At 43.2% G+C, this 27736-nt stretch overlaps 2 protein-coding genes across 2 annotated transcripts in view; both read left to right on the top strand.

Moving 5' to 3' along the window:
• Positions 1-1500: 1500 nt before the first annotated feature.
• On the top strand, positions 1501-9348 carry LOC141105096 (uncharacterized). The gene is made up of 8 exons (XM_073594947.1): positions 1501-1648; positions 2417-2540; positions 2657-2754; positions 2849-2981; positions 5175-5272; positions 5354-5503; positions 5602-5740; positions 6419-9348. Exons 2-8 carry the CDS (start codon positions 2456-2458, stop codon positions 7705-7707), a joined length of 1992 nt encoding a protein of 663 aa, XP_073451048.1. The 5' UTR covers positions 1501-1648; positions 2417-2455; the 3' UTR covers positions 7708-9348.
• A 1028-nt stretch (positions 9349-10376) lies between these two features.
• Positions 10377-27736, top strand: part of LOC141106907 (uncharacterized) — a 46707-nt gene continuing 29347 nt past the window's right edge. The window contains exons 1-10 of the mRNA XM_073597837.1: positions 10377-10543; positions 15209-15431; positions 15504-15644; positions 15761-15855; positions 15977-16120; positions 16236-16377; positions 16775-18530; positions 19607-19619; positions 27372-27486; positions 27603-27700. Of these exons, the coding sequence (XP_073453938.1) occupies positions 15512-15644; positions 15761-15855; positions 15977-16120; positions 16236-16377; positions 16775-18530; positions 19607-19619; positions 27372-27486; positions 27603-27700 (2496 nt within the window). The 5' untranslated portion in view covers positions 10377-10543; positions 15209-15431; positions 15504-15511. The remainder of the gene's footprint in view (positions 10544-15208; positions 15432-15503; positions 15645-15760; positions 15856-15976; positions 16121-16235; positions 16378-16774; positions 18531-19606; positions 19620-27371; positions 27487-27602; positions 27701-27736) is intronic.

The raw sequence follows: 27736 nt of genomic DNA, 5'->3' as shown, positions 1-27736 counted from the left end.
AATACATCCAATACAAAAATGAATATAGAGAATTGCATGTAGGAAATGACTTGAGGAAGAATGTGATGTATCACACTACCCAGTGCGGTCATCCTAGATGGCCACCCTGGTGTGAGGTAGTGGAATTCCAACGCGTTTCAACGTTTAAATCTTAACAGATACAAGTCTTCTTCAGGGAAAGTACATCACAGTCTAAAAAATCAGAAAACAATGCTATTATGAACTGTACACATATATACCAAACATATCCCCTGCCCTGTTTGGTATATATGTTTGGTATATATGTGTACAGTTCATAATAGCATTGTTTTCTGATTTTTTAGACTGTGATGTACTTTCCCTGAAGAAGACTTGTATCTGTTAAGATTTAAACGTTGAAACGCGTTGGAATTCCACTACCTCACACCAGGGTGGCCATCTAGGATGACCGCACTGGGTAGTGTGATACATCACATTCTTCCTCAAGTCATTTCCTACATGCAATTCTCTATATTCATTTTTGTATTGGATGTATTTGTAGAATTACTACATGCTGTGGAATTTATCTTACTATTTTTTTGTTCTATGTTTACTGACCTATATGATTATCTGTGAAAAATTTAAAAAAAAAAAAAAAATTCATACACTTTTTAACGCTGAATAACATTAAATAAAACTGATTTTATTGTAAATATTTTTTGAATTCATTGCCTTAAAAATCCCCTTAGAGGTATTATACATTTTTCTATAGATTTACATGGGATGATGGCAATGACACATCCACACCACCAAGGTCACACTTACCCAAATGATCTACTGATACTCGCCTGTTCTGAAACAGGCTGCCGTCGGGAGGGAGAACAGATAAGATGGCGAGCAGACTCATCACTCCCGGTGCAGTCCTGTGTGAATAACGTGTCCGGATCTGAAGAAGATGGAAACCCCAACACATCATTCAAAAACCGGACTGTCCAGGAGAAAAACGTACAGGTGGCAACCCTAGGCTGCATGCCTGTTGGATGTTGAGAGAATGGGGACTGCAGACCTATTGGATAGTGAGAGAAGGAGGACTGCAGACCTGTTGGATAGTGAGAGAAGGGGGACTGCAATCATGTGGATGGTGAAAAAAGGAGGGTTGCAGGCACAGTGGGAGCGAAGAGGAGTAGCGCTGCAGGCTTGGTGGGTGTTGAGAGAAGGGGGGCTGCAGGCATGATAGATGGTGAGTAAAGAGCAGAGGAAAGCACAGTAGGTGGTGCAAAAAGGTGGGTTACAGGCACGTGGGGTGGTGTAAGTGCAATAGGTATTGACAGAAGTCTTACTTTATCCCACTGCAATGAACAATGGGGCTTATTTTATTCCATTGACCCCAACAATGGGTTTTCTTTTCATTTTGCTGACACTGACAATGGGGCTTATTTTATCCCACTGACACAAATGATGAATATACATATCAAATTATTTGTATTTTATTTTTTTATTTTTTTGGGGTGTAATTGTAAGAAGCCGGGGTAATATAAAATGTAGGCTGCAGTTTGTATTTTCTCCACAAGATGGTGATCTCACGTATTGTCACTGGAACGCAGATATGGGAAGGGATATAAGCCGAAGACAAGAGAGAGGAAAGCTTGAAGGACGCTGAGGGAGATATTGTATTCCGGCAACAGAGGAGGTAATAAGACATTATTTTATAATTACACCCAGTAACCCCCCCCCCCCCCGTCATGTCCGTCATCTCCCATTTTAGCAAACTGTCTATCCAGAGCCTCTGGTCTATAGACCAGATATATCCTAAATATAGAGCCATTTATCCAACTGTCCATCCCAAGCCTCTGGTTTATAGACCAGATACATCCTAAATATAGAACCATTTATCCAACTGTCCATCCAGAGCCTCTGGTTTATAGACCAGATACATCCTAAATATAGAATAATTTATCCAACTGTCCATCTAGAGCCTCTGGTTTATAGACCAGATACATCCTAAATATAGAGACATTTATCCAACTTTTACTCCAGAGTCTCTGGTTTAAAGACCTGATACATCTAAAATATAGAAACATTTATCCAACAATGTAACCTTAACCCTAACTCTAAGCCCCGGTTCACACAGGGGCGGCACGACTTGCAGGTCGCCTCACCGAGGCACACGACTTCCACGACGACTTGCAAAACAACTTCTGTATAGAAGTCTATGCAAGTCTCCTCAAGTTGCCCCCAAAGTATTACAGGAACCTTTTTCTAAGTCGGAGCGACTTGCGTCGCTCCTATTAGAACGGTTTCATTGTACAGAACGGGAGGCGACTTGTCAGGCGGCTAGGTCACCTGACAAGTCACCCCTGTCTGAACCGGCACTAAGCGGTGCTGGGAATTCTGGGACATTATCCAGTAACAGACAAGGGATGTGTCTGGATGGTGACTGTATCATTGTGTGTGTCAGGTTCCTATAAGGAGTCAGGATGTCACTGTCTATTTCTCCATGGAGGAGTGGGAGTATTTAGAAGGACACAAGGATCTCTACAAGGACGTCATGATGGACAATCAGCCGCCCCTCACATCACCGGGTAAGAGGAGACTTTATTGTAAAGGAGAGAGCAGTACGGAGGGTCCACCTAGATCCCCCATCATCTGAAAAACACAAAGAAACAATGTATTTAGTCAGTGTGTGTGTTTCCTGCAGATGGATCCAGTAATGGGAACCCACCAGAGAGATGTCCCCATCCTCTGTATTCCCGGGATTCCACACAGGAAGATCACATCATCCCTCACCATCATCAGGTAGGTGGGACTGAGCAACTAGAACTTAAAAATAATTCTTCTTTCTAGCTTTTTGTTCCCTTTATCACTGTATTCTATCATCTTTGGGGTTTAGGGTGAAGATGTTAAAGCTGAAATTAAGAAGGAAGAAGAAGAGATGTTGGTGAGTGGAGATCAGCAGTCTATGGAGGAGGGGGAGATGATTATGAAAAGTAAACAGGAGGAATCTTCTCTACATATGGACACAAGTAAGTAATAAACACTAAATTTAGAAACAGTTCACATTTTAATTTTACTTTTATGAGTATAAAATACATATTTACATTGTTACATCAGTTGAAAAAATATATATATATGTGTATTGAATTTACCAAAAAGGAAAATAAAAAATTCAAAGTGGCCATTGACCCAGAGGAATGCAGAATGCCCATATAAAGCTCGGCATAATTTTCTTCAAAATCCTGATCCTAACAAGCCATCCGATAACTCCCCAGATCAACATTCTGCTATGTTTTTTTCAAATATAAGTAGCTGTTTGTAGTTTTTTAGTATTTACCACACTACCCAATGTGATTAGCTTAACTGCTGACAGTAGCCATCAATGTACCTACCCACCACCCAAATGTATTGTGAGTATTGTACACCATATGAAAACAACATCCCCAGTCATCATCAGAAGAAGGCAATTCTATTCACCACACTAACCAATTGTCTCACCAAATTAGTTTGAGATACTGTTCACCATATGAAAGGTTTATCTCCATTCCTCAATATAATGTCATGTTCCCAACAAATGAGGAGGAGATACTGTACACCATATGAAAGGTCCATCTCCATTCCTCAATATAACATCATGTTCCCAACAAATGAGGAGGAGATACTGTTCACCATATGAAAGGTTTATCTCCATTCCTCAATATAACGTCATGTTCCCAACAAATGAGGAGGAGATACTGTACACCATATGAAAGGTCCATCTCCATTCCTCAATATAACATCATGTTCCCAGCAAATGAGGAGGAGATACTGTACACCATATGAAAGGTCCATCTCCATTCCTCAATATAACGTCATGTTCCCAACAAATGAGGAGGAGATACTGTACACCATATGAAAGGTCCATCTCCATTCCTCAATATAACGTCATGTTCCCAACAAATGAGGAGGAGATACTGTACACCATATGAAAGGTCCATCTCCATTCCTCAATATAACGTCATGTTCCCAACAAATGAGGAGGAGATACTGTACACCATATAGAGGTCCATCTCCATTCCTCAATATAATATCATGTTCCCAACAAATGAGGAGGAGATACTGTACACCATATGAAAGGTCCATCTCCATTCCTCAATATAATGTCATGTTCCCAACAAATGAGGAGGAGATACTGTACACCATATGAAAGGTCCATCTCCATTCCTCAATATAATGTCATGTTCCCAACAAATGAGGAGGAGATACTGTACACCATATGAAAGGTCCATCTCCATTCCTCAATATAATGTCATGTTCCCAACAAATGAGGAGAAGATACTGTACACCATATGAAAGGTCCATATCTCTTCTTTAGTATGTTGTCAGGTTTTCAAGAAATGAGCAGGAGGATGTTTCATCTCCATTCTCACAGTAACAATGTAATCAATGCACAAGCAATGTTACCCAAGTTGATTGTGGCGTATCCCTTATCTCCTTTGCTTTGTAAAGGAAAGGAAAGAGCAGTACAAAGGGTCCACCTAGATAGCTGATGGGTTTAGTATAACTAAGAGAACTTTACATGACCCACGCTCTGTGCTATCCTCCAATTTGCTTGCAATTGAGGGTTGGTGAACTGGCAGACTTTATCCATCATCCCGGTTTGTTTCAGAAAATGACAACCAGCTATCTTTAATTTCTGGCATGCATGGGAAATCTGTAGACCCTGGTGCATAGGCATGAAGGGGTTAAGTGACGTTAGAGCCATTTTGAATTGCCCCAAAAATATAAAGGTCTGAAAATGCCAGGACAGTAGAAATATCCCCCAAATGACCCCTTTTTGGAAAGTAGACAGTTCAAGGTATTTAGTTAGAGAATATCATTGTGGTGGAAGTTCCTATTGGCATCCGTGTGGGCTGTTGGTGGATTACATATTTGAATCGGCATCCATTACCTGTCTATTGGTGCAAGTCCAATCCCACTCAGGAAGACGTGATATTCTTGGAGCTGAGAACTGCTGAGACTGCCATGAGATGGTACCTACTTCCTAAATGTCTTTACCTTAGGATAGGAGTCAATGTGATTGGGTGTTGGTGACGGCTTCCATCTATCATCACAACAATTCAGGAACATCACTTTAAATGCTTATGAACTTATTATTTATTATGGACATTTAGTACAGCGCTCCACCATTACCACAAACACATAGAAACAATGTATTCAGTCAGTGTGTGTGTTTTCTACAGATGGATCCAGTAATGGGAACCCACCAGAGAGATGTCCCCGTCCTCTGTATTCCCGGGATTCCACACAGGAAGATCACACCATCCCTCACCATCATCAGGTAGAAGAGTCTAAGCTTTGAGATTACATTATTCTATGTACATTCTTTTTATAAATGTATTCTATCATCGTTTGGCTTTAGGGTGAAGAACTGAAAGACATCAAATTTGAGAATAAAGAGGAAAAAGAAGAGACTTTAGTGTGGGGAGATCAGCGGTCTGTGGAGAAGGGAAGTCCTCTGTGTTCCCAGGATTCTACACAGGAGGATCACAACTATACTGAGAATAATCAGGTAGATGGGCAAAAAAGAATTCAAAGTAATTCTGAGAGGACATTCTTCTATTGGCAGTAGTGTTTTAGATGTTATATTTTATCATCTCTGAAATCTAGAATGAAGAACAGAAAGACATTAAAGTTGAGCATAAAGAGGAAGAAGAGACGTTGGTGAGTGGAGATCAGCAGTCTATGGAGGAGGGGGAGATGATTATGAAAAGTAAACAGGAGGAATCTTCCCTACATATGAACACAGGTAAGACATAAAAAAATGTGAATTGTTTCTGCATTTATTGTTTATTTTACTTCTAAAAGGATAAAATATGCATTTACAGAGATCCAAAAACAAAGCCCCCCTTAGATACCACATGAAAGGTCCATCTCAATTCCTCAATACAACATCATGTTCCCAACAAATAAGGAGGAGATAGTGTACACCATATGAAAGGTCCATCTCCATTCCTCAATATAACGTCATGTTCCCAACAAATGAGGTGGATATACTGTACACCATATGAAAGGTCCATCTCCATTCCTCAATATAACGTCATGTTCCCAACAAATGAGGTGGATATACTGTACACCATATGAAAGGTCCATCTCCATTCCTCAATATAACGTCATGTTCCCAACAAATGAGGTGGAGATACTGTTGACCATATGAAAGGTCCATCTCCATTCCTCAATATAACGTCATGTTCCCAACAAATGAGGTGGAGATACTGTTGACCATATGAAAGGTCCATCTCCATTCCTCAATATAACATCATGTTCCCAACAAATGAGGTGGAGATACTGTACACCATATGAAAGGTCCATCTCCATTCCTCAATATAATGTCATGTTCCCAACAAATGAGGAGGAGATACTGTACACCATATGAAAGGTCCATCACCATTCTTGTGATATTTCACGTAACGTTGTTTTTCAACAGGTGGACACAATGTCCGGAATACCTCTGAGGAACATCTCATTGTATCTCCAGATTATAAAGCAGAAGACAATAACATTGTACAATATTCTCCAGGAGGAAATCCCGTTACTCCAAATATACATCCCAGACCTTCCCAATTGGGGAGATCAATGGATCCCTCTAATCCTGAGGAATCTTCTGATGGATCACACACCAAGACTATAGGATCTCACAGTACAGATACTTCAATAGATCCTTCTATTCCCAAGGAATTAGGCAATGAAGATATTCACACAAGAAAGAGTTCATTGTCATGTTCAGTGTGTGGAAAATCTTTCACCAAAAAAAGAGCACTTCTTACACACCAGAGAAGTCACACAGGTGAGCGTCCCTATTTGTGTTCAGAGTGTGGAAAATGTTTCATACAAAAAGGACACCTTATTAAACACCAGAGAATTCACACAGGTGAGCGTCCTCATTCATGTTCAGAGTGCGGGAAAAGTTTCATTCAAAAAGGAGACCTTCTTAAACACCAGAGAATTCACACGGGTGAGCGTCCTTATTCATGTTCAGAGTGTGGGAAAAGTTTCATTCAGAAAGGAGACCTTCTTAAACACCAGAGAATTCACACGGGTGAGCGCCCCTATTCCTGTTCAGAGTGTGGGAAAAGTTTCACTCAGCAAAAAGCACTTCTTACACACCAGAGAAGTCATACGGGTGAGCGCCCTTATTCATGTTCAGAGTGCGGAAAATCTTTTATTCAGAAAGGAGACCTTCAAATGCATCAGAGGATTCACAAGGGTGAGCATCCTTATTCATGTTCTGAGTGCGGGAAATGTTTCATTCAAAAAGGCCATTTTATTGCACACCAGAGAATTCACACAGGTGAGCGCCCCTATCCATGTTCAGAGTGCGGGAAATGCTTCATTCAGAAAGGAGACCTTCATATACACCAGAGAATTCACACGGGTGAGCATCCATATTCATGCTCAGAGTGCGGGAAATCTTTCAATGACAAAGGAAACCTTCTTAAACATCTGAGAATTCACACGGGCGAACGTCCCTTCTCTTGCTCAGAGTGCGGGAAATGTTTCACTCAAGAAAAAGTACTTCTCACACACCAAAGAATTCACACTGGTGAGCGTCCCTATGTATGTCCAGAGTGCGGAAAGCGTTTCATTCAGAAAGGACACTTTATTGTACACCAGAGAACTCACACAGGCGAGCATCCTTATTCATGCTCAGAGTGCGGGAAATGTTTTATTCAGAAAGGAGACCTAAAAAAACACCAGAGAACTCACACAGTTTAGCACCCCTATTCAACGTATATGGTGTGGGAAATGGGATACTGTTAGAAATCACAGGCCCCATACAGCCTGCCTGATGTGCCCCCCCGATTACAAAAATGAAAAAAAAAATTAAATAATTTTTTCAAATTTTTTTCAAAATATTTTTACAATTCTTAATTTTTTTTCTTCAAATTAAAAATAATTTTTATTTATTTTTACATTTTGTAAAAAAAAAAAAACTCATTCATTCATTGAAGATAAATGAATAGGACACAGAGGCTCCTGTTCATTCATAAACTGAAGCATAGTAAACAGTTTACTATATCAATGGGCAGAGGAGTGATCCGTACCAATTCTCCTTCTGCCTGTGTGCCCGCTACAGCTGGTGGGAGAGGGAAGCTGGTGGAGCTGCGGGGAAGGGGGGGGCTCACGGGGGAGTCAGGTGTGGGCAGCACAGGGAGGGGGATCAGTGTGGCGCACAGGGAGAGGGATCGGTGTGGCGCACAGGGAGAGGGATCGGTGTGGCGCACAGGGAGAGGGATTGGTGTGGCGCACAGGGAGAGGGATTGGTGTGGCGCACAGGGAGAGGGATTGGTGTGGCGGCGCACAGGGAGAGGGATTGGTGTGGTGCACAGGGAGGGGGATTGGTGTGGCGCACAGGGAGGAGGATCGGTGTGATGCACAGGGAGGGGGATCGGTGTGGCGCACAGAGAGAGGGATTGGTGTGGTGCACAGGGAGGGGGATTGGTGTGACGCACAGGGAGGAGGATCGGTGGGGCGCACAGAGAGGGGGATTGGTGTGGCACACAGGGAGGAGGATCGGTGGGGCGCACAGAGAGGGGGATTGGTGTGGCGCACAGGGAGGGGGATCGATGGGGCGCACAGAGAGGGGGATTGGTGTGGCGCACAGGGAGGGGGATCGGTGGGGCGCACAGAGAGGGGGATTGGTGTGGCGCACAGGGAGGAGGATCGTGGGGCGCACAGCGAGGAGGATCGGTGTGATGCACAGGGAGGGGGATCGGTGTGATGCACAGCGAGTAGGATCGGTGGGGCGCACAGCGAGGAGGATCGGTGTGGCGCACAGGGAGGAGGATCGGTGTGATGCACAGGGAGGGGGATCAGTGTGGCGCACAGAGAGAGGGATCGGTGTGGTGCACAGGGAGGGGGATCTGTGTGGCACACAGGGAGAGGGATCGGTGTGATGCACAGGGAGGAGGATCGGTGTGATGCACAGGTAGGGGGATCGGTGTGGCGCACAGAGAGAGGGATCGGTGTGGCGCACAGAGAGAGGGATCGGTGTGGTGCACAGGGAGGGGGATCGGTCTGGCGCTCAGGGAGGGGGATCTGTGTGGCACACAGGGAGAGGGATTGGTGTGGCAGGACAGGAGGACAATTACAGAACAATGTACTGTGTATGTGTCTCTCCCTCCAGCAGCTAAAAGCCTGTGGAAGGGAGAGGGGAAGAAACCGGGTTTCAGCTGCTGGAGGGAGAGACATGACATGAAATGTTTCAGCTTGTAAAATAAATATTTTTACTTACGTACCCTTCTATGCGATTTACATTGTTACTTTTTAATTTGTGACATGCTTCATTCAAAGTCCCCATGACAAATTTCTCTCTGCTAATACAGCATTAATAAAAGAAATATTTGGAATTCAAAAGCATGTGTTTCTATTGATGAACCAATCCAAAAGGCCACAAATATCCACAACAAATAACCAAGACAAATGTTTTCTAAACTAGGTGCTGAAGACAATACGGTATCTCCGTCATTATTTCATGTTTTTATGTATTTAACATCAATCATTTTTTAGGGAAAGAGATATCACCGCTCCAGGCAGGTCAATTTGGAATGATGCTCTCCTCTAGTTTGGAAGCCACAGGTGCTGGCAATGCATGTAGCAATGAACTTGAGAAAAATCCTGGACAGCCGCACTCCAAGAAATAGCTTTTATTTGTCAAAAGGAATCAAAAATACATGCCACAGCAGAACGGACAGAAGAGCTGACGCGTTTCACACTATCAAACAGTGCTTAATCATAGCTTAACTATGAGCTATGATTAAGCACTGTTTGATGGTGTGAAACGCGTCAGCTCTTCTGTCCGTTCTGCTGTGGCATGTATTTTTGATTCCTTTTGACAAATAAAAGCTATTTCTTGGAGTGCGGCTGTCCAGGATTTTTCTCAAGTTCATTACCAATCGTTTTTACATAGCTCCCAACTGTCCCGGATTTCGAGGGACTGTCCCTCTGTCTCTCTTTACTCCTCATTTATCTCTCATGGTGGTCTGATCTATATAGTTGTATATAAAATGCACTACTTATCTATCAAAAAGTGTTTCCGAGTGCTAAATCTTTCTATCCGATTTCTTAATTGCTGCAATTGTAAATTTCAAAAGCCAATATAAAGGAATAGTGGTGGTAAAAAAAATCCCTTGTGGGTTTCACTAATCATTTTTTTTAATTACAATTCTCCTTTAGGGGGGGGCGTGCCGGGGGGGTTGTCCTATGCCTATATACTTTGCTAATAGGTGTCCCTCATTCCCATCTCAGAAAGTTGGGAAGTATGTTTTTATTATATTTGGTATTGTTTGGCTTTCTAACTTGTGTGTAATATATTTACCAAAACCGAAGAATGCACCAAGAAGTAGCTGTGAAAGTCATCCAAATTGTAGACTGCGGTTTGTATGTTCTTCGCAAATGTGGTGATTTCACTTATTGTCAGCGCAACACTGAAAATGAAAGTGAAACCAAGCCAAGACCGGAAGTGATGTCACATATTAACAGGAAGTTCCGAGTGAAAGGTGAGTTGGGAGGAAGTAGAGAGGAGACATTGGTGGAACTGGCAGCAGAGGAGGTAATAAGATTATTTTTTTAATATTTACACCCAGTAACCCCCACCACCCTGAATTTTTGTCTGTCCTCTTACCTCCATAGTCATTGTGACGTATTTTATCTCCAGCAGATAGGGGGACATTTATCAAAATATTGGTGACCAGTCGGATCTCGAAAACTCACGCAAAAGAAACACAAACCGGTTTTGCACAGTCAGAATGAACTCTGTATTTTAGGGTATCTTTATTGTGTTTAACTGAGAGAGGAGAAACATCCCTGGAGAGATTAGTGAGGAGCCGAAGGGGAGCGGTACGGAGGAGGAGCGTGTTCATCTACATTCTATGCGCCATGTTTCTGAGTCTTCTAAAGGGTTCTCCTATGTGAGCCTGCTGGGGAATGAAGACACACTGCTACATCTATGTCTCGGAATAAGGCCCCTACCAAACTAAGTGTAAAGGAAATGCACAGTAGCAGAAAGCAGCAGCAGATTTATGTGTGCTTGACTATTCACCATTAGGGATGAGCCGAACACCCCCCTGTTCGGTTCGCACCAGAACATGCGAACAGGAAAAAAGTTCGTTCGAACACGCGAACACCATTAAAGTCTATGGGACACGAACATGAATAATCAAAAGTGCTAATTTTAAAGGCTAATATGCAAGTTATTGTCATAAAAAGTGTTTGGGGATCCGGGTCCTGCCCCAGGGGACATGGATCAATGCAAAAAAAAGTTTTAAAAACGGCCGTTTTTTCAGGAGCAGTGATTTTAATAATGCTTAAAGTCAAACAATAAAAGTGTAATATCCCTTTAAATTTCGTACCTGGGGGGTGTCTATAGTATGCCTGTAAAGGGGCGCATGTTTCCTGTGTTTAGAACAGTCTGACAGCAAAATGACATTTTGAAGGAAAAAACTCATTTAAAACTACCCGCGGCTATTGCATTGCCGACAATACACATAGAAGTTCATTGATAAAAACGGCATGGGAATTCCCCAAAGGGGAACCCCGAACCAAAATTTAAAAAAAAAAATGACGTGGGAGTCCCCCTAAATTCCATACCAGGCCCTTCAGGTCTGGTATGGATATTAAGGGGAACCCCGGCCAAAATTAAAAAAAAAAAATGACGTGGGGTTCCCCCTAAATTCCATATCAGACCCTTCAGGTCTGGTATGGATTTTAAGGGGAACCCCGCGCCGAAAAAAAAAAAAAAAAACGGCGTGGGGTCCCCCCAAAAATCCATACCAGACCCTTATCCGAGCATGCAACCTGGCAGGCCGCAGGAAAAGAGGGGGGGACGAGAGTGCGGCCCCCCCTCCCTCCTGAACCGTACCAGGCCACATGCCCTCAACATTGGGAGGGTGCTTTGGGATAGCCCCCCAAAACACCTTGTCCCCATGTTGATGAGGACAAGGGCCTCATCCCCACAACCCTGGCCGGTGGTTGTGGGGGTCTGCGGGCGGGGGGCTTATCGGAATCTGGAAGCCCCCTTTAACAAGGTGACCCCCAGATCCCGGCCCCCCCCTGTGTGAAATGGTAAGGGGGTACATAAGTACCCCTACCATTTCACGAAAAAAGTGTCAAAAATGTTAAAAATGACAAGAGACAGTTTTTGACAATTCCTTTATTTAAATGCTTCTTCTTTCTTCTATCTTCCTTCATCTTCTGGTTCTTCTGGCTCTTCTGGTTCTTCCTCCGGCGTTCTCGTCCAGCATCTCCTCCGCGGCGTCTTCTATCTTCTTCTCCTCGGGCCGCTCCGCACCCATGGCATGGGGGGGAGGCTCCCGCTCTTCTCTTCTTCTTTTCTTCTCTTCTTCTCTTCTTCATTTTCTTCTCCGGGCCGCTCCGCAATCCATGCTGGCATGAAGGGAGGCTCCCACTGTGTGACGGCGCTCCTCGTCTGACAGTTCTTAAATAAGGGGGGGGCGGGGCCACCCGGTGACCCCGCCCCCCTCTGACGCACGGGACATGACGGGACTTCCCTGTGGCATTCCCCGTGACGTCACAGGGAAGTCCCGTCAAGTCACCGCACTCTCGTCCCCCCCTCTTCTGTTTTTTATTTTTTTTTGGCGCGGGGTTCCCCTTAAAATCCATACCAGACCTGAAGGGTCTGGTATGGAATTTAGGGGGAACCCCACGTCATTTTTTTTTTTTTTAATTTTGGTTCGGGGTTCCCCTTTGGGGAATTCCCATGCCGTTTTTATCAATGAACTTCTATGTGTATTGTCGGCAATGCAATAGCCGCGGGTAGTTTTAAATGAGTTTTTTCCTTCAAAATGTCATTTTGCTGTCAGACTATTCTAAACACAGGAAACATGCGCCCCTTTACAGGCATACTATAGACACCCCCCAGGTACGAAATTTAAAGGGATATTACACTTTTATTGTTTGACTTTAAGCATTATTAAAATCACTGCTCCTGAAAAAACGGCCGTTTTTAAAACTTTTTTTTGCATTGATCCATGTCCCCTGGGGCAGGACCCAGCTCCCCAAACACTTTTTATGACAATAACTTGCATATTAGCCTTTAAAATTAGCACTTTTGATTTCTCCCATAGACTTTTAAAGGGTGTTCCGCGGCATTCGAATTTGCCGCGAACACCCCAAATTGTTCGCTGTTCGGCGAACTTGCGAACAGCCAATGTTCGAGTCGAACATGAGTTCGACTCGAACTCGAAGCTCATCCCTATTCACCATATTGTGACTGTATGAGATTTGTAAAGGGAGTAAACACTACTATAATAAAGTAATTCAACCGCAGTATGCAATTGGATTCAAGCTTGTGGCTATTTTTTGCTATAAAGGCTGGGACAGGATTTATAAATGTCCTCCATAGAGTGTTACAGTAAGTGCACAGAAACATCCTAAATATAGAACCATTTACCCAATTGTCCATCCAGATCCTCTGGTTTATAGACCAGATACATCCTAAATATAGGACCATTTACCTAATTGTCCATCCAGAGCCTCTGGTCTATATACCAGATATATCCTAAACATAGAGCCATTTATCCAACTGTCCATCCAGAGCCTCTGGTTTATAGACCGGATACATCCTAAATATAGAGCCATTTATCCAACTGTCCATCCAGAGCCTCTGGTTTATAGACCGGATACATCCTAAATATAGAGCCATTTATCCAACTGACCACCCAGAGCCTCTGGTTTATAGACCGGATACATCCTAAATATAGAACTATTTATCCAACTGTCCATCCAAAGCCTCTGGTTTATAAACCAGATACATTCTAAATATAGAGGCATTTTTCTGAAATATCCTAAAGAAGAGCTTCAGTCTCCCCCCAAAAATTAAAATTCAGCAGCTACAAATACTGTCACTTACCTGTCCAGGGATCCAGTGATGTCTGCACCCAGTGATGTCCGCACTCGAGCTCATTCTTTAATCAGCTTCGGATGCAGGTGTTGGCTTTGTAAGGGATACATGCAGTGAAGCCCTCACAGCTGGTTTCCCACTGCAAATTTGCGAGTTAGGCTGCGCTTTGTGAATGGTCCCGTAATTCTATGGGGCCTGTGAAGTGTCACAGAAGGCTGCTGGGGAAGGAGGGTGGGCGGATTTTCGTCTCAGATTGCTGCGGCGCATGTGAACGAAAGTGGGAGCAGGTATCTGTCAAAACCAGGTACCCGCTGCCCCCCCCCCCCCCAAAAAAAAGTGCCAAATGTGGCAGTAGAGGAGGGTGGATGCAAACAAGCAGAACGTCCCCTTTTGGATGAACTTCCGCTTTAAGTGCCAAATACTTTTTCCCCCCAAACTAAGTAATTGGCATCATTTTGGGATATAGTTTTTGCAAAACAATGTTGTGTTCTTCATGCTTTATGTATCATGAATTTTAAGACACAATCAATTTTTTTGAATTATGTTCTTCATTGACTGTTTATTTGCATACAATACCAATAAGCATCGGGGGCATGACGTCAGTTGTGACCATGCCCCTGATGACATCAGTTGTGACCATGCCCCTGATGATATCAGTTGTGACCATGCCCCTGATGACATCAGTTGTGACCATGCCCCTGATGACGTCAGTTGTGACCATGCCCCTGATGACGTTAGTTGTGACCATGCCCCTGATGATATCAGTTGTGACCATGCCCCCGATGACGTCAGTTGTGACCATGCCCCCGATGACGTCAGTTGTGACAAAAAATGTAGGGCGCAGCATACGTACGTGCCATTGCCCTGCTGGTCTTTAATGTGTACACAAACGGATCTACTACTATGCATAGTCTATCTTCCTTGGATTGACTGTTTTACGCTTGTTTTAATTTATGAAATGTGAGTGCCTTTTATCCCTTCTTGTTATATTAAAGTGTGTTTGTGGTTTTACACTATGTGGATGTTTCTTGCATTTTATGTCCACTTCCCTACACCCACTGGACACTTTATGTTCCTGAAGGAGTTGTGATGTCTGATTGATGATGATTTACCATATTGACTCCGTACTAGAGTCCTGCAACTCTGGCAAGAGTCCATCTTACACTGGGTGGTGGATCACGTGGTGGAATTTGATTACGCATATCTTCAGACATATTACTTTGCACGGATTTATGAACTACAAATTTTAGTTTATGTCAGCGCGTTTTCTCTTTTATTTGCACGATACCAAGAAGCAGCTGTCAAAGGCTGCAGTTTGTATTTTCTCTATAAGATGGTGATCTTGCTTATTGTTAGTGGAACGCAGAGACAGGAAGTGATGTCCTCTACAGACAGGAAGTGATGTCCTCTACAGACAGGAAGTGATGTCCTCTACAGACAGGAAGTGATGTCCTCTACAGACAGGAAGTGATGCCCTCTACAGACAGGAAGTTAAAGCAGATACAGACAGGAAGTTTCGGGTGAAAGGGAAATTTTGAGGAAGTAGAGGGAGATATTCCTGTGACTGGCAGCAGAGGAGGTAATACAATATTATTTTATACTTACACCCAGTAACCCCCCCCCCCGTCATGTCCGTCCTCTTCCTCCATAGTCACTGTGATGTCTTATGTTCTCATAAGGTGTCAGGATGTCACTGTCTATTTCTCCATGGAGGAGTGGGAGTATTTAGAAGGACACAAGGATCTCTACAAGGACGTCATGATGGAGAATCAGCCGCCCCTCACATCACCGGGTAAGAGGAGACTTTATTTTAAAGGAGAGAGCAGTACGGAGGGTCCACCTAGATCCCCCATCATCTGATAAACACATAGAAACAATGTATTCAGTCAGTGTGTGTGTTTCCTACAGATGGATCCAGTAATGGAAACCCACCAGAGAGATGTCCCCGTCCTCTGTATTCCTGGGATTCCACACAGGAAGATCACCCCATCCCTCATCATCTTGTAGGTGAACTGAGCATGTAGAGCTCAAAAAGAATTATAAGCTATGAGAGAACATTATTTTATGTAATCTCTCGTTACAATTTTACATTTGTATTCTGTCATCTTTGGGGTTTAACATAAGGAACTGAAAAATATCAAAGCTGACATTAAAGAAGAAAAAGAAGAGATGATGATTAGTGAAGATCAGCAGTCTGTGGAGGAAGACGGTCCTCTGTATTCCCGGGATTCCACACAGGAACATCAGAACATCCCTCACCATCATCAGGTAGATGGAACTGAGCATGTAGACCTGAAAATATACTCAAAGCTACAAGATGCCTCTATTCTGTGTAACTTATTGTTCATTTTTACAAATGTATTCTCTTATCATTGGGGTTTAGGGTGAAGAACTGAAAGACATCAAAGCTGAGATTAAAAAGGAAGAAGAAGAGAGGTTGGTGAGTGGAGATCAGCAGTCTATGGAGGAGGGGGAGATGATTATGAAAAGTGAACAGAAGGAATCTTCTCTACATATGGACACAAGTAAGTAATAAACACCAATTATAGAAACAATTAGCTAACGACTAAGGCTATTGCCGAAACGCGTCAGCTTTATTGTTTTATTGTCACTCTGATGTACCAATAAACGTCACTTCAAGGATTACAGTTTTGCCGGCTCTCCTTATTACTGTTCCATTCCTCAATATAATGTCATGTTCCCTACAAATAAGGAGGAGATACTGGACACCGTATGAAAGGTCCATCTCCATTTGTAAAGTAACAATGGCATTATCTGTTTTTTGTTCATAATTTGTTGTTCTAATTGCCCCCAAATTCTATGCCAGAGCTCTTATAAAATATTTAGTGCTGGACCAACATATATGACTCCTGAATGGAAGGTTTGGAAAATATGTTTTATTGTAAAATTGTTTCTCAACAGGTGGACACAATGTCCGGAATACCTCTGAGGAACATCTCATTGTATCTCCAGATTATAATGCAGAAGATAATAACATTGTACAATATTCTCCAGGAGGAAATCCCGTTACTCCAAATATACATCCCAGACCTTCCCAATTGGGGAGATCAATGGATCCCTCTAATCCTGAGGAATCTTCTGATGGATCACACACCAAGACTATAGGATCTCACAGTACAGATACTTCAATAGATCCTTCTATTCCCCAGAGATCTTCTTCAAGCCATGAAGGAGTTCACACAGAAGAGAGTTCATTGTCATGTTCAGAGTGTGGGAAATTGTTTACCAAAAAATTTGTACTTCTTAGACACAAGAAAAGTCACACGGGTGAGCGCCCCTATTCATGTTCAGAGTGCGGGAAATGTTTCATTCAGAATGGAGACCTTCTAAAACACCAGAGAATACACACGGGTGAGCGCCCGTATTCATGTTCAGAGTGTGGAAAATGTTTCAACCTGAAAGGAAACCTTCTTCAACACCAGAAACGTCACAAAGGAGAAAGTCTCTATTCATGTTCAGAGTGTGGGAATTGTTTCTGTGAGAAAAACAGCTTTCTTAGACACCAGAAAACTCACACGGGTGAGCGACCCTATTCATGTTCAGAGTGCGGGAAATGTTTCACTCAGAAATGTTCACTTGTTACACACCAGAAGATTCACACAGGGGAGCGCCCCTACTCATGTTCAGAGTGCGGGAAATCCTTCATTCTGAAAAGAGACCTTGTTAAACACCAAAGAATTCACACAGGTGAACGTCCCTATTTATGTTCAGAGTGTGGGAAAAGTTTCACTCAGAAATTTTCACTTATAACACACCAGAGGATTCACACGGGTGAGCGTCCATATTCGTGTTCAGAGTGCGGGAAATCTTTCATTCATAAAGGAGACCTTGTTACACACCAGAGAATTCATACGGGTGAGTGTCCCTATTCATGCTTAGAGTGTGGAAAATGTTTCATTCAGAAAGGAGACCTTGTAAAACATCAGAAAATTCACACAGGTGAACGTCCATATTCATGTTCTGAGTGTGGGAAATGTTTTAATCAGAAAGGAAACCTTCTTCAACACCAGAAACGTCACACAAGTGAGAGTCGCTATTCACATTCAGAGTGTGGAAATAGTTTCACTGAGAAAAACAGCTTTCTTAGACACCAGAGAAGTCACACAGAGGAGCATCCCTATTCATGTTCAGAGTGCGGGAAATGTTTCAATCAAAAAGGAAACCTTCTTCAACACCAGAAACGTCATTTGGGCGAGCGTCCCTATGCATGTTCAGAGTGCGGGAAATGTTTCACTGAGAAAAAAAGCCTTTTTAGACACCAGAGAATTCACACAGGTGAGCGCCCCTATTCATGTTCAGAGTGTGGGAAATGTTTCAATCAGAAATGTTCACTTGTTACACACCAGAAGATTCACACGGGTGAGCGTCCACATTCATGTTCAGAGTGTGGGAAATCTTTCATTCTGAAAAGAGAGCTTGTTAAACACCAGAGAGTTCACACGGGCGAGCGTCCTTATTCATGTTTAGAGTGCGGGAAATGTTTCACTCAGAAATTTTCACTTCATATACACCAGAAGATTCACACAGGTGAGCGTCCTTATTCATGTTCAGAGTGCGGGAAATGTTTTAGCCACAAAGGAAACCTTCTTCAACACCAGAAGCGTCACACAGATGAGAGTTCTTATTTACTTTCAAAGAGTGGGGAATCTTTCACTGAGTAAAACAGCTTAACAATCAGAGAAGTCACACGGGTGAACATCCCCGTTCATGTTCAGGGTGCGGGAAATGTTTCACGTTTAGAAATGTCCATGATACACACCAGACGATTTACTCGGGTGAGCTTCCCTTTTCATGTTCAGAGTGCGGGAAATCTTTCATTCACTCACACAGACCGCACCATACAACTAAACTGTGCTAATACATGGCCAGATATGACAATACATGGACAACACTTCTTATTGGTTCCTGTACATTATCGTTCTTTTGATGTCTCACAGAAGAAGTCGGCTTTTCATTGGTCCATCCAATAATTATTACATGTTATAGTTTATGTTCTTCAGTTATAGAAGATGTGATGTAGATTCTAGCTTTGTTTTTATTGTTTGTTAATCACTATCTCTGATTTTCTATAATAAACAAGAACACTCCGCACCTCCCAATACTCTGTTCTCAGATTTCTGGAATCACTGTGGAGACTTTAGACTTTAGAGAGTTAGTGGGTACCCCAGCAGGTTCATTGATGGGTATTGTTCTAAAAGACAGCCAACGTGCTTCGGGGGGTCAAAGGCCCTTCATCAGGGCAGTGCAGGGAAGCTAATTGCTGGATTAGAGTGTGACAGACCTGACCAAGATAGGAGCTTCTGGAGAGGACTAGGAGCAAGCCTCTTACCCACTGGCTATGGCCCAGGGAGAGAGCAGATCATTCTCTAATGATGGACCACCACTTAATGGACACTGAGAACGTGGTATGGATTACTTCAGATGGGACAGTAATATTTATCCATAGTATCTCTCAGGAAATATATAAAAAGACTATTCCTGGTTTGTTTGATTCTGAACAATACATGTTAATTGAAATAGCTGGGCGTATTGGCCTCTGTTTCATGTTATCCAATGTAGGAGCCGAACAGTCTGCTACTGAGGTCTCCTGCTATAGTCTGTTGCCTAATAGGCTGAGGAGGGGGGAGATCACTGTTTGTATTGTTAATTGTGCTAATTGGAACACCTTTTGTCTCTCCTAGCAAACCCTTGGGGGATGTGTTTACACTTGTAACAATGTGTATTGTTCTTTAGGAGTTTGATGCCGGCAAGTCTGACCTGAAGTAGAGATATCTGATCAATCATAACATTGTCTCAGGGGGGGGGGCATTGAGTCACCTAGGCTGGGTTAAGTGACAACTTAATTGAAATAGCTGGGCACATTGGCCTCCGTTTCATGCTCTTCAATGTAGGAGCCGAACAGTCTGCTACTGAGGTCTCCTGCTATAGTCTGTTGCCTAATAGGTGGAGGAGGGGGGAGATCACTGCTTGTATTTGTTAATTGTGCTAATTGGAACAACTTTTGTCTCTCCTAGCAAACCCTTGGGGGATGTGTTTAAACTTGTAACAATGTGTATTGTACTTTAGGAGTTTGATGCCAGCAAGTCTGACCTGAAGTAGGGATATCTGATCAATCACAACATTGTCTGGGGGGGGCATTGAGTCACCTAGGCTGCGTTAAATGACAAGATAATTAGCTTTTGTTAATTATGTTCTTGGGGAATGTCCTCCTGTGGTATATATTTGGTGAGTTTGTTCAAATAATGATTCCATCTTCCTACAAGCTAGTGTCGGCTAGTGTTGTATGGGCGGCTATAATATCTGATCTCTGAAGGTCCAGACTGGAGGAAGCAGTATATGATGGAAGCACTCAAGCAGAGTGTGGGAAACGGGTTCCATGAGGAATCACTTGCCATCAGTATCTACGTGAGCAAGAACTTATCTTGAATGCTCATTCAAATATTGCTGGCAAGAAGGCAGAGTCCTTTTGACCCCTGAAACGCCTATCAGCAGTTTTATTAAAAGGCAATAGTAAAAAACACTTACAGAATTACAGAGTGAACTGACTCATCAATGTAATGAGGTCCTCCTGAGATGGTCTTCCCTGTCACTGTGCCGGCCAGCAGCTGCAGGAACCGAGAGTCTGGAGGAGCAAGATGGCCACCGTTCTTCCTGAAACCGCCATGGAACATGGGGGGGGGGTGGCATCAGCAATGGGGAGGTGACTAGTTTCAGAGCATGCTCAAAGGCTCCTTTTTCAAAACCTCTTTCATGTATGCACACTTCTAGATTGTTAGTGTTAAACCCCCTTCCTGTCCAGCCCAATTTTTCAGTTTTTAGCACTTTGATACTTTGACTGACAATTATTTGGTCATGCAACACTACCCAAATGAATTTATATATATTTTTTTGACAGGTAGAGCTTTTTTTATTTTTATTTATTTTTTATTTTTTTTACTATATAAAAAGAAAAAAAATAGAAAAAATAATGTTTCCTTTAGTTTCTGCTGTAAAATTTTCCAAACAGAAAAATATTTCTTCATAAATTTAGGCAAATATTATTGTGCTCCATTTCTTCGGTAGAACAAATCAAGTGTATAATATTTAGTCTGTGTGAAAGTTATAGAGTCTACAAACTTTGGTATATACAGTATATGTGGAAATTTATCAGTCCTGATGTATTGATGGCCTACCCCCAATTACCTATTTTTCGAAAGTATACACCCGAAAGTTTTCAGTAAGAAGCATGGTGAGTGTTTTAAAGTTGTCATTTTTGGGAAAATTTAGGAAAATAAATACAATTTGACTTTATTTCTCAAAGTTGTCATTTTACCAAGTTATTTCTCACACACAGCTTGGGTATACTTACAAGTACACCACAAATCACATTCTTCTACTTCTTCCAGGAATGGGGATACCACATGTGTGAGACTTTTCAGCTGCCTAGATGCAAAGAGGCATCCAAAATCCAAGGAGCACCTTCAGGCTTTCAAGGGGCATAAAGTTGTCATTTTACCATGTTGTTGCTCATACACAACATAAGTATAGTTAGGCTCGGCTCACACTACTGCGACCTAAAAGCCGTCTATATATTTAAAACATTTTGTATTAATTATTGAAATATTTTTAAAGAAAAATATATGGAAAATAAAAACACCTTTTTATATATTATTATTATTTCTTTTTAATATATTTTTATACATCATGCAAAGGTTTTTACATATAAAATCTATACATAACCATACCAAGCAAACACACATACATATGTATAGAATTACGTTTAAACCTATATAATATTATTATTTTTTAAAAATGTTTATCAATTACTATTAGGTTGCAATATATATATATATATATATATATATATATATATATATATATATATTTTAATAAGTCCTATTATGTGGGAACAAGACAGTCACTCAAAGGTTAAACAAACCGAAGGGTAATATGAAATGAACATGGTTTTTGATATAAGTCCACTGCTTGTTGAATTATATTTGTGTGTGCACCATGTTAGGGTTAATAACCCCAGCACCACCCACACCAAATAAAATGACCATTGGGAGAGCAGTGGGCAGACCTGAAGAAGGAGGCCACGCCCTCTGAAACGCGGTGCCATAGTGACCACGGAGCGTCCTTTGTCAGCTAGCATGGCTCCGTGTCATGTGATTGTGTAGGCGGGACCAGCCTCACCGAGGATTGGAACTCCGTGGCCAGAAGGATCGGGTCACACGCAGCTTGCTCACTGCTAAAAGCTGGATTCCTTCTCTCCTCAGCCCCTGCTTTCCCACTGTCCGGAGGATTACTTGCCGTATGCTGGCCACAGTTTCTGAAGGAATGCTCGTTATCACACTACCTTTATGAGTGCAACTTGTTTCTAATTGTCGTGTAGTCACTCAATAACACTGTATTGCACAAGGAGCCACCCTGCCTTTTCTTTATGTTACCGCAGGGAATGCATGGGTAATCTTCCTGTATTGTCTGATCCAAATCACATCAATATAGATAAGGATCCGACTTGGAAGCGACTTCTATTAAAGTTTATAGGCACAATTTGGATAGAAGTCTCCTTGAAGTAGTACAGGAACCTTTTCTAAAGTTGGAGCGACTTCAGTGGTGCTAATTAGGACAGCTCTCATTGACTAACATGGGATTTCACATCATATGACTTGGGGTCTCACAAGTCGAATCCCAAATGTGGCCAGTGTAAACCGAGCCTTATAATTATATCACAAATCATATTCTGTTACTCCTTCCGAACATGGTTAATACCATATATGTAGGACTTTTTTGCCATCTAGTCACATAAAGGGGTCCAAAATCTAAGGAGCACCTTCAGGCTTTCAAGAGCATGAGTTAGGTATCTGATTTCCTGACTACCTATCACATTTTTGGAGGCCCTGAAGTGCCAAGACAGGAGAAACACCCAATAAAATTCAATTTTGCAAAGTTGACCTTCCAACTTATTTAATTAGTGGGTGGGTGAGTTTTTTTTAAGATCGCATTTTTGCCACAATTTTTTGGAATGAGGAAAGCAGATGAAATCATATTATTTACATGCAGCTCTCAATGTTTCTCATACACAGTATGGAAATACTTAGAATTACAATTCAAAACACATTCTGCTATTTCTACCAAGTATGGGGATACCACATCTTCAAGCTTTTTTAGCTCTTTCCTCTGAAGGAGCCACTGATTCTGTGCCATGACTCTGTAAATATCACCATGCCCTGTGGCATGGCAATGGGGGAACAATCCCTCTTAAACCCTGTACTTGGGCAATTCTAACTAAGAAGAGTTACACCACCATGACAGTTAAGCAGTCTATAATAAGCCCCTTTCCCCACTGGCCGCCACGTTGGGGCCTAGACCTGATGTTGGCGTGTTTAGGATAAAGTTCCTCCAAACACTGGTAAAGGCGCCTACACTTTGACCCACATGGACAATGCTGTTTTTATTAAAAGGGTCTAGTGGGGCTGGAAAGTGATATCTCACTAACTCCTGAGGCAACAGATGACCCCTCTCTGTTCCCTGTCGACAGATCAATAAAGACAGTGTCTGCAGTGTTCTTTCTAGCAACTGAGCAGTGCACTCAGTCAGTGTGATTGCTGATCTCAGGTACTAGGGAGTGACCTATGCAGTGTCTCTGTCTGTATTCAATATGGTGGTAAGGGTCTCACCAGCGACCAGATGAACAGTCTGCCTCTCAGAATGTCCTCACATTCTTCTCTCTGCCAGGGAACTAATCTTCCTCTTCTTTCCTCAAGAACTCCAGTAATGCTGGGATCTGTAGTTCAAGAACAAAATTGTAGCACAGGCTAAGTTTCTCCTGGTGGCTTTGTCCTTTCTCAGGCTGCACAGCAACAGCATTATGGCTTCCTTTGTTTTCCCAGTTGGCGAGCGAGCGGGCCTTCCTCCAGCTTTTTTCTGCCTACATGCATATCGGCTCACCCAAAACAGCTACCCCTAGGGTGGAAGACACTTCATAACTGTGCATTGTTCAGGGTCTTTTTTAAATTGATTACTGCAGCTCAGGAAGAACACAAGGTTCCTGTGGTTCCAAGAGTGCAGTAGTCTGCAGGGGGTGGCTGGAACTGGAACATAGTCAGTTGGACATGCCAATGGGTCAGTTCAGGCAGCAGGCAGAGATATTGTCAGCAAAATGACAAATTATCAGTCCAGGTCAATAAACAGGCCAGACTCAGTACAGGCGGCAGGCAGAGGCAACAGTACACTGGTTTGGTGGTGATCAGGTACACTTTTCTATTGGCTATACCGGCTCTGGTGACACTTGCACTGGTGTAAGTAGCAATCAGAAACATTGTTGCTGGCTGTATGGTCTGGTAAAATTGTCACTGGTGTGGCAGCGATCAGGAACACTATGGCTTACACTGGGGTGCTCACTAAGACTGGTGTGGTGGTGTTCAGGAACACTGTTGCTGGCTTACACTGGTCTGGTCACACTGGGACTGGTGTGGTGGCAATTAGGAAGAATATTGCTCACTGCACTGGTCTTTTGACACTGGGACTAGTGTGGTGGCGATCAGATATGCTGTTGCTTGCTTATGCCGATTTAGCAACAATAGGACTGGTTGCAGCAATCAGGAACACCTTTGCTGGCTTACACTAGTCTGGTGACAATGGGACTTGTGTGCCAGTGATTAAGAGCACTGTTGCTGGCTGCTCTGGTCTGCTGACACTGGTGCTTGTGTGGCAGCTGCACTGGTCGGGTGAAACTGTGGCTTGTGTGGTGGTGATTAGACACACTGTTGCTGGCTGCACTGGTCTGGTGACACTGGGACTGGTGTAGCAGCAGCCATGGACAGTGCTGATGGCTTAAACTGGTTTTGTTACACTATACAGGTGTGGTGGCAATAAGGAACATGGTTGCTGGCTTGAAATGGTCTGATGACATTAACACTGGTGTGGATGGTGATCAGGAACACTTCCTGGCTTACACTGGCCTGGTGTGGGGATGATCAGGAACATTACTGACTACTTACACTAATCTGGTGACACTGGGACTGGCGTGGCAGAGATCAGGAACACTTGATGACTTACACTGGCCTGGTGTCACTTGGTCTCTTGTGGGGATGATCAGCAACATTTTTGATGACTTATGCTGCGTACACACAGGCGGACTTTTCGACCGGACTGGTCTGACGAACTTTCCGGCGGACTTTCGACAGACTTTTGACGGACTTCCGATGGACTTTTTAACGAACGGACTTGCCTACACACAATCACACCAAAGTCCGATGGATTTGACGTGATGACGTACGACCGGACTAAAATAAGGAAGTTGATAGCCAATAGCTGCCCTAGTGTCAGTTTTTGTCCGTCGGACTAGCATACAGACGAGCAGATTTCTGGGTCTGTCGGAGTTACGACGTAAAGAATTGAAGCATGGTCCAAATCTAAAGTCTGTCAGACTTTCGACAGAAAAAGTCTGCTGAAGGTCCGATGAAGCCCACACACAGTCGGATTGTCCGCCGGATTCGGTCCGTTGGACCAGTCCGGTCGAAAAGTCCGCCTGTGTGTACACGGCATTACACCGGTTTGGTGACACTGGGACTGGTGTGGCGGTGATCAGGAACTCAGCTGATGATTACATTGGTCTCTAGACTCTGGGACTGGCGTGGCAGAGATCAGGAACACTTTTGATGACTTACACTGGCCTGGTGTCACTTGGCCTGTTGTAGGGATGATCAAGAACATTATTGATGACTTACACTGGTTTGGTGACACTGGGACTGGTGTGGCAGTGATCAGGAACACTGCTGATGGCTACATTGGTCTGGAGACTCTGGGAACGGTGTGACAGAGATCAGGAACACTTTTGATGACTTACACTGGCCTGGTGTCACTTGGTCTGTTGTGGGGATGATCAGGAACATTATTGATGACTTACACTAATCTGGTGACGCTGGGACTGGTGTGCTAGCGTTCAGGAACACTGATGATGACTGGCCTGGTGTCACTTGGTCTGTTGTGGGGATGATCAGGAACATTATTGATGACTTACACTAATCTGGTGATGCTGGGACTGGTATGCTAGCGTTCAGGAACACTGATGATGATGACTACATTGGTCTGGAGACTCTGGGACTGGTGTGGCAGAGATAAGGAACACTTTTGATGACTTACACTGGCCTGGTGTCACTTGGTCTGTTGTGGGGATGATCAGGAACATTATCGATGACTTACATTGATTTGGTGACACTGGGACTGGCACTGGGACTGGTGATCAGGAACACTGCTGATGGCTACATTGGTCTGGAGACTCTGGGACTGGTGTGGCAAAGATCAGGAACACTTTTGTTGGCTTACACTGGCCTGGTGACGCTTGGCCAGTTGTGGACATAAGCAGGAGCATTACTGATGACTTACACTGGTCTGGTGTGGCGGTGATCAGGAACTTTCTTGCTGGCTGCACTGGACTGCTGCGGCAACAATAAGGAACTCTGTTTCTGGCCACACTGGGACTGCGTGGTGGTGATGAAGAACACTGTGACTGGCTGCACTGGTTTGGTGACATTGTATTGCTATGGATACTGGTCAAAGACACTGGCTGGCTGCACTGGCATGAAGTGTCATCAGAGAAACCAGACAGTTTCTCTGATTGCTAACCACAGCAGTTCCTGTTCATACATTTTTTTTAGTGTATTCAGACATTTTTGTATCCCATGAACTTCAATCGGAGTGCCTGTAAACGCAGAGAATTTCTCTCCTCCTATGGAACTGCTGTCCTCCTCTTACCCAGCCCAAGCAAAAAAAAAAAAAAAAAAAAAACTCCTGAAGCCTGATACATGTGCAAAACCACTTGAAAAAGGCAAAAAAAGGAAAAAGAAAAACACTTCAAAATCCTCAGGGAAATAATCTGCTCGGATGGGAATGCCCGCTTCACTTCTGGAAACTTTTTGCTTAGAAATGTGTATCTGGATGCTGAGCATCATTTACAAGTAAACTTATTGCAAAACAATGGTGTGTTCCAATTTACTCCACAAGGTGGGAATCTCACTTATTGTCAGTGGAACGCAGAGACAGGATGTGATGGAAGGCACAAACAGGAAGTGATGTCATCTGTAGACAGGAAGTGATGTCATCTGCAGACAGGAAGTGATAAAGGGTGCAGACAGGAAGTGATGTCATCCGCAGACAGGAAGTGATAAAGGGTGCAGACAGGAAGTGATGTCATCCGCAGACAGGAAGTGATAAAGGATGCAGACAGGAAGTTCCAGGTGAAAACAAAGCTTGGAGGAAGTAGAGGGAGATATTGCTGTGACTGGCAGCAGAGGAGGTAAGAAGATATTATTTTATATTTACAGCCAGTAACCCTCCCATCATGTCCGTCCTCTTCCTCCATAGTCACTGTGACGTCTTTTATCTCCTATAAATTAAGGGATGTGTCTGGATGGTGACTGTATCATTTTGTGTGTCAGGTTCCTATAAGGTGTCAAAAGGAGGAGAGAGAAGCGCCAAGCCAATGCTTTAAACAGCTTAGGAATTTCCTATAAGGTGTCAGGATGTCACTGTCTATTTCTCCATGGAGGAGTGGGAGTATTTAGAAGGACACAAGGATCTCTACAAGGACGTCATGATGGAGAATCAGCCGCCCCTCACATCACCGGGTAAGAGGAGACTTTATTGTAAAGGAGAGAGCAGTACGGAGGGTCCACCTAGATCCCCCATCATCTGATAAACACATAGAAACAATGTATTCAGTCAGTGTGTGTGTTTCCTACAGATGGATCCAGTAATGGGAACCCACCAGAGAGATGTCCCCGTCCTCTGTATTCCCAGGATTCCACACAGGAAGATCACACCATCCCTCACCATCATCAGGTAGATGAGTGGAACACAAAAACGACTTTGGATTGG

Source organism: Aquarana catesbeiana, linkage group LG08, assembly GCF_042186555.1.
Source record: "Aquarana catesbeiana isolate 2022-GZ linkage group LG08, ASM4218655v1, whole genome shotgun sequence".
Taxonomy (NCBI): Eukaryota; Metazoa; Chordata; class Amphibia; order Anura; family Ranidae; genus Aquarana; species Aquarana catesbeiana.
The sequence above is the reverse complement of the archived record's forward strand: the minus strand, read 5'-3'. Positions and strand labels throughout refer to the sequence as shown.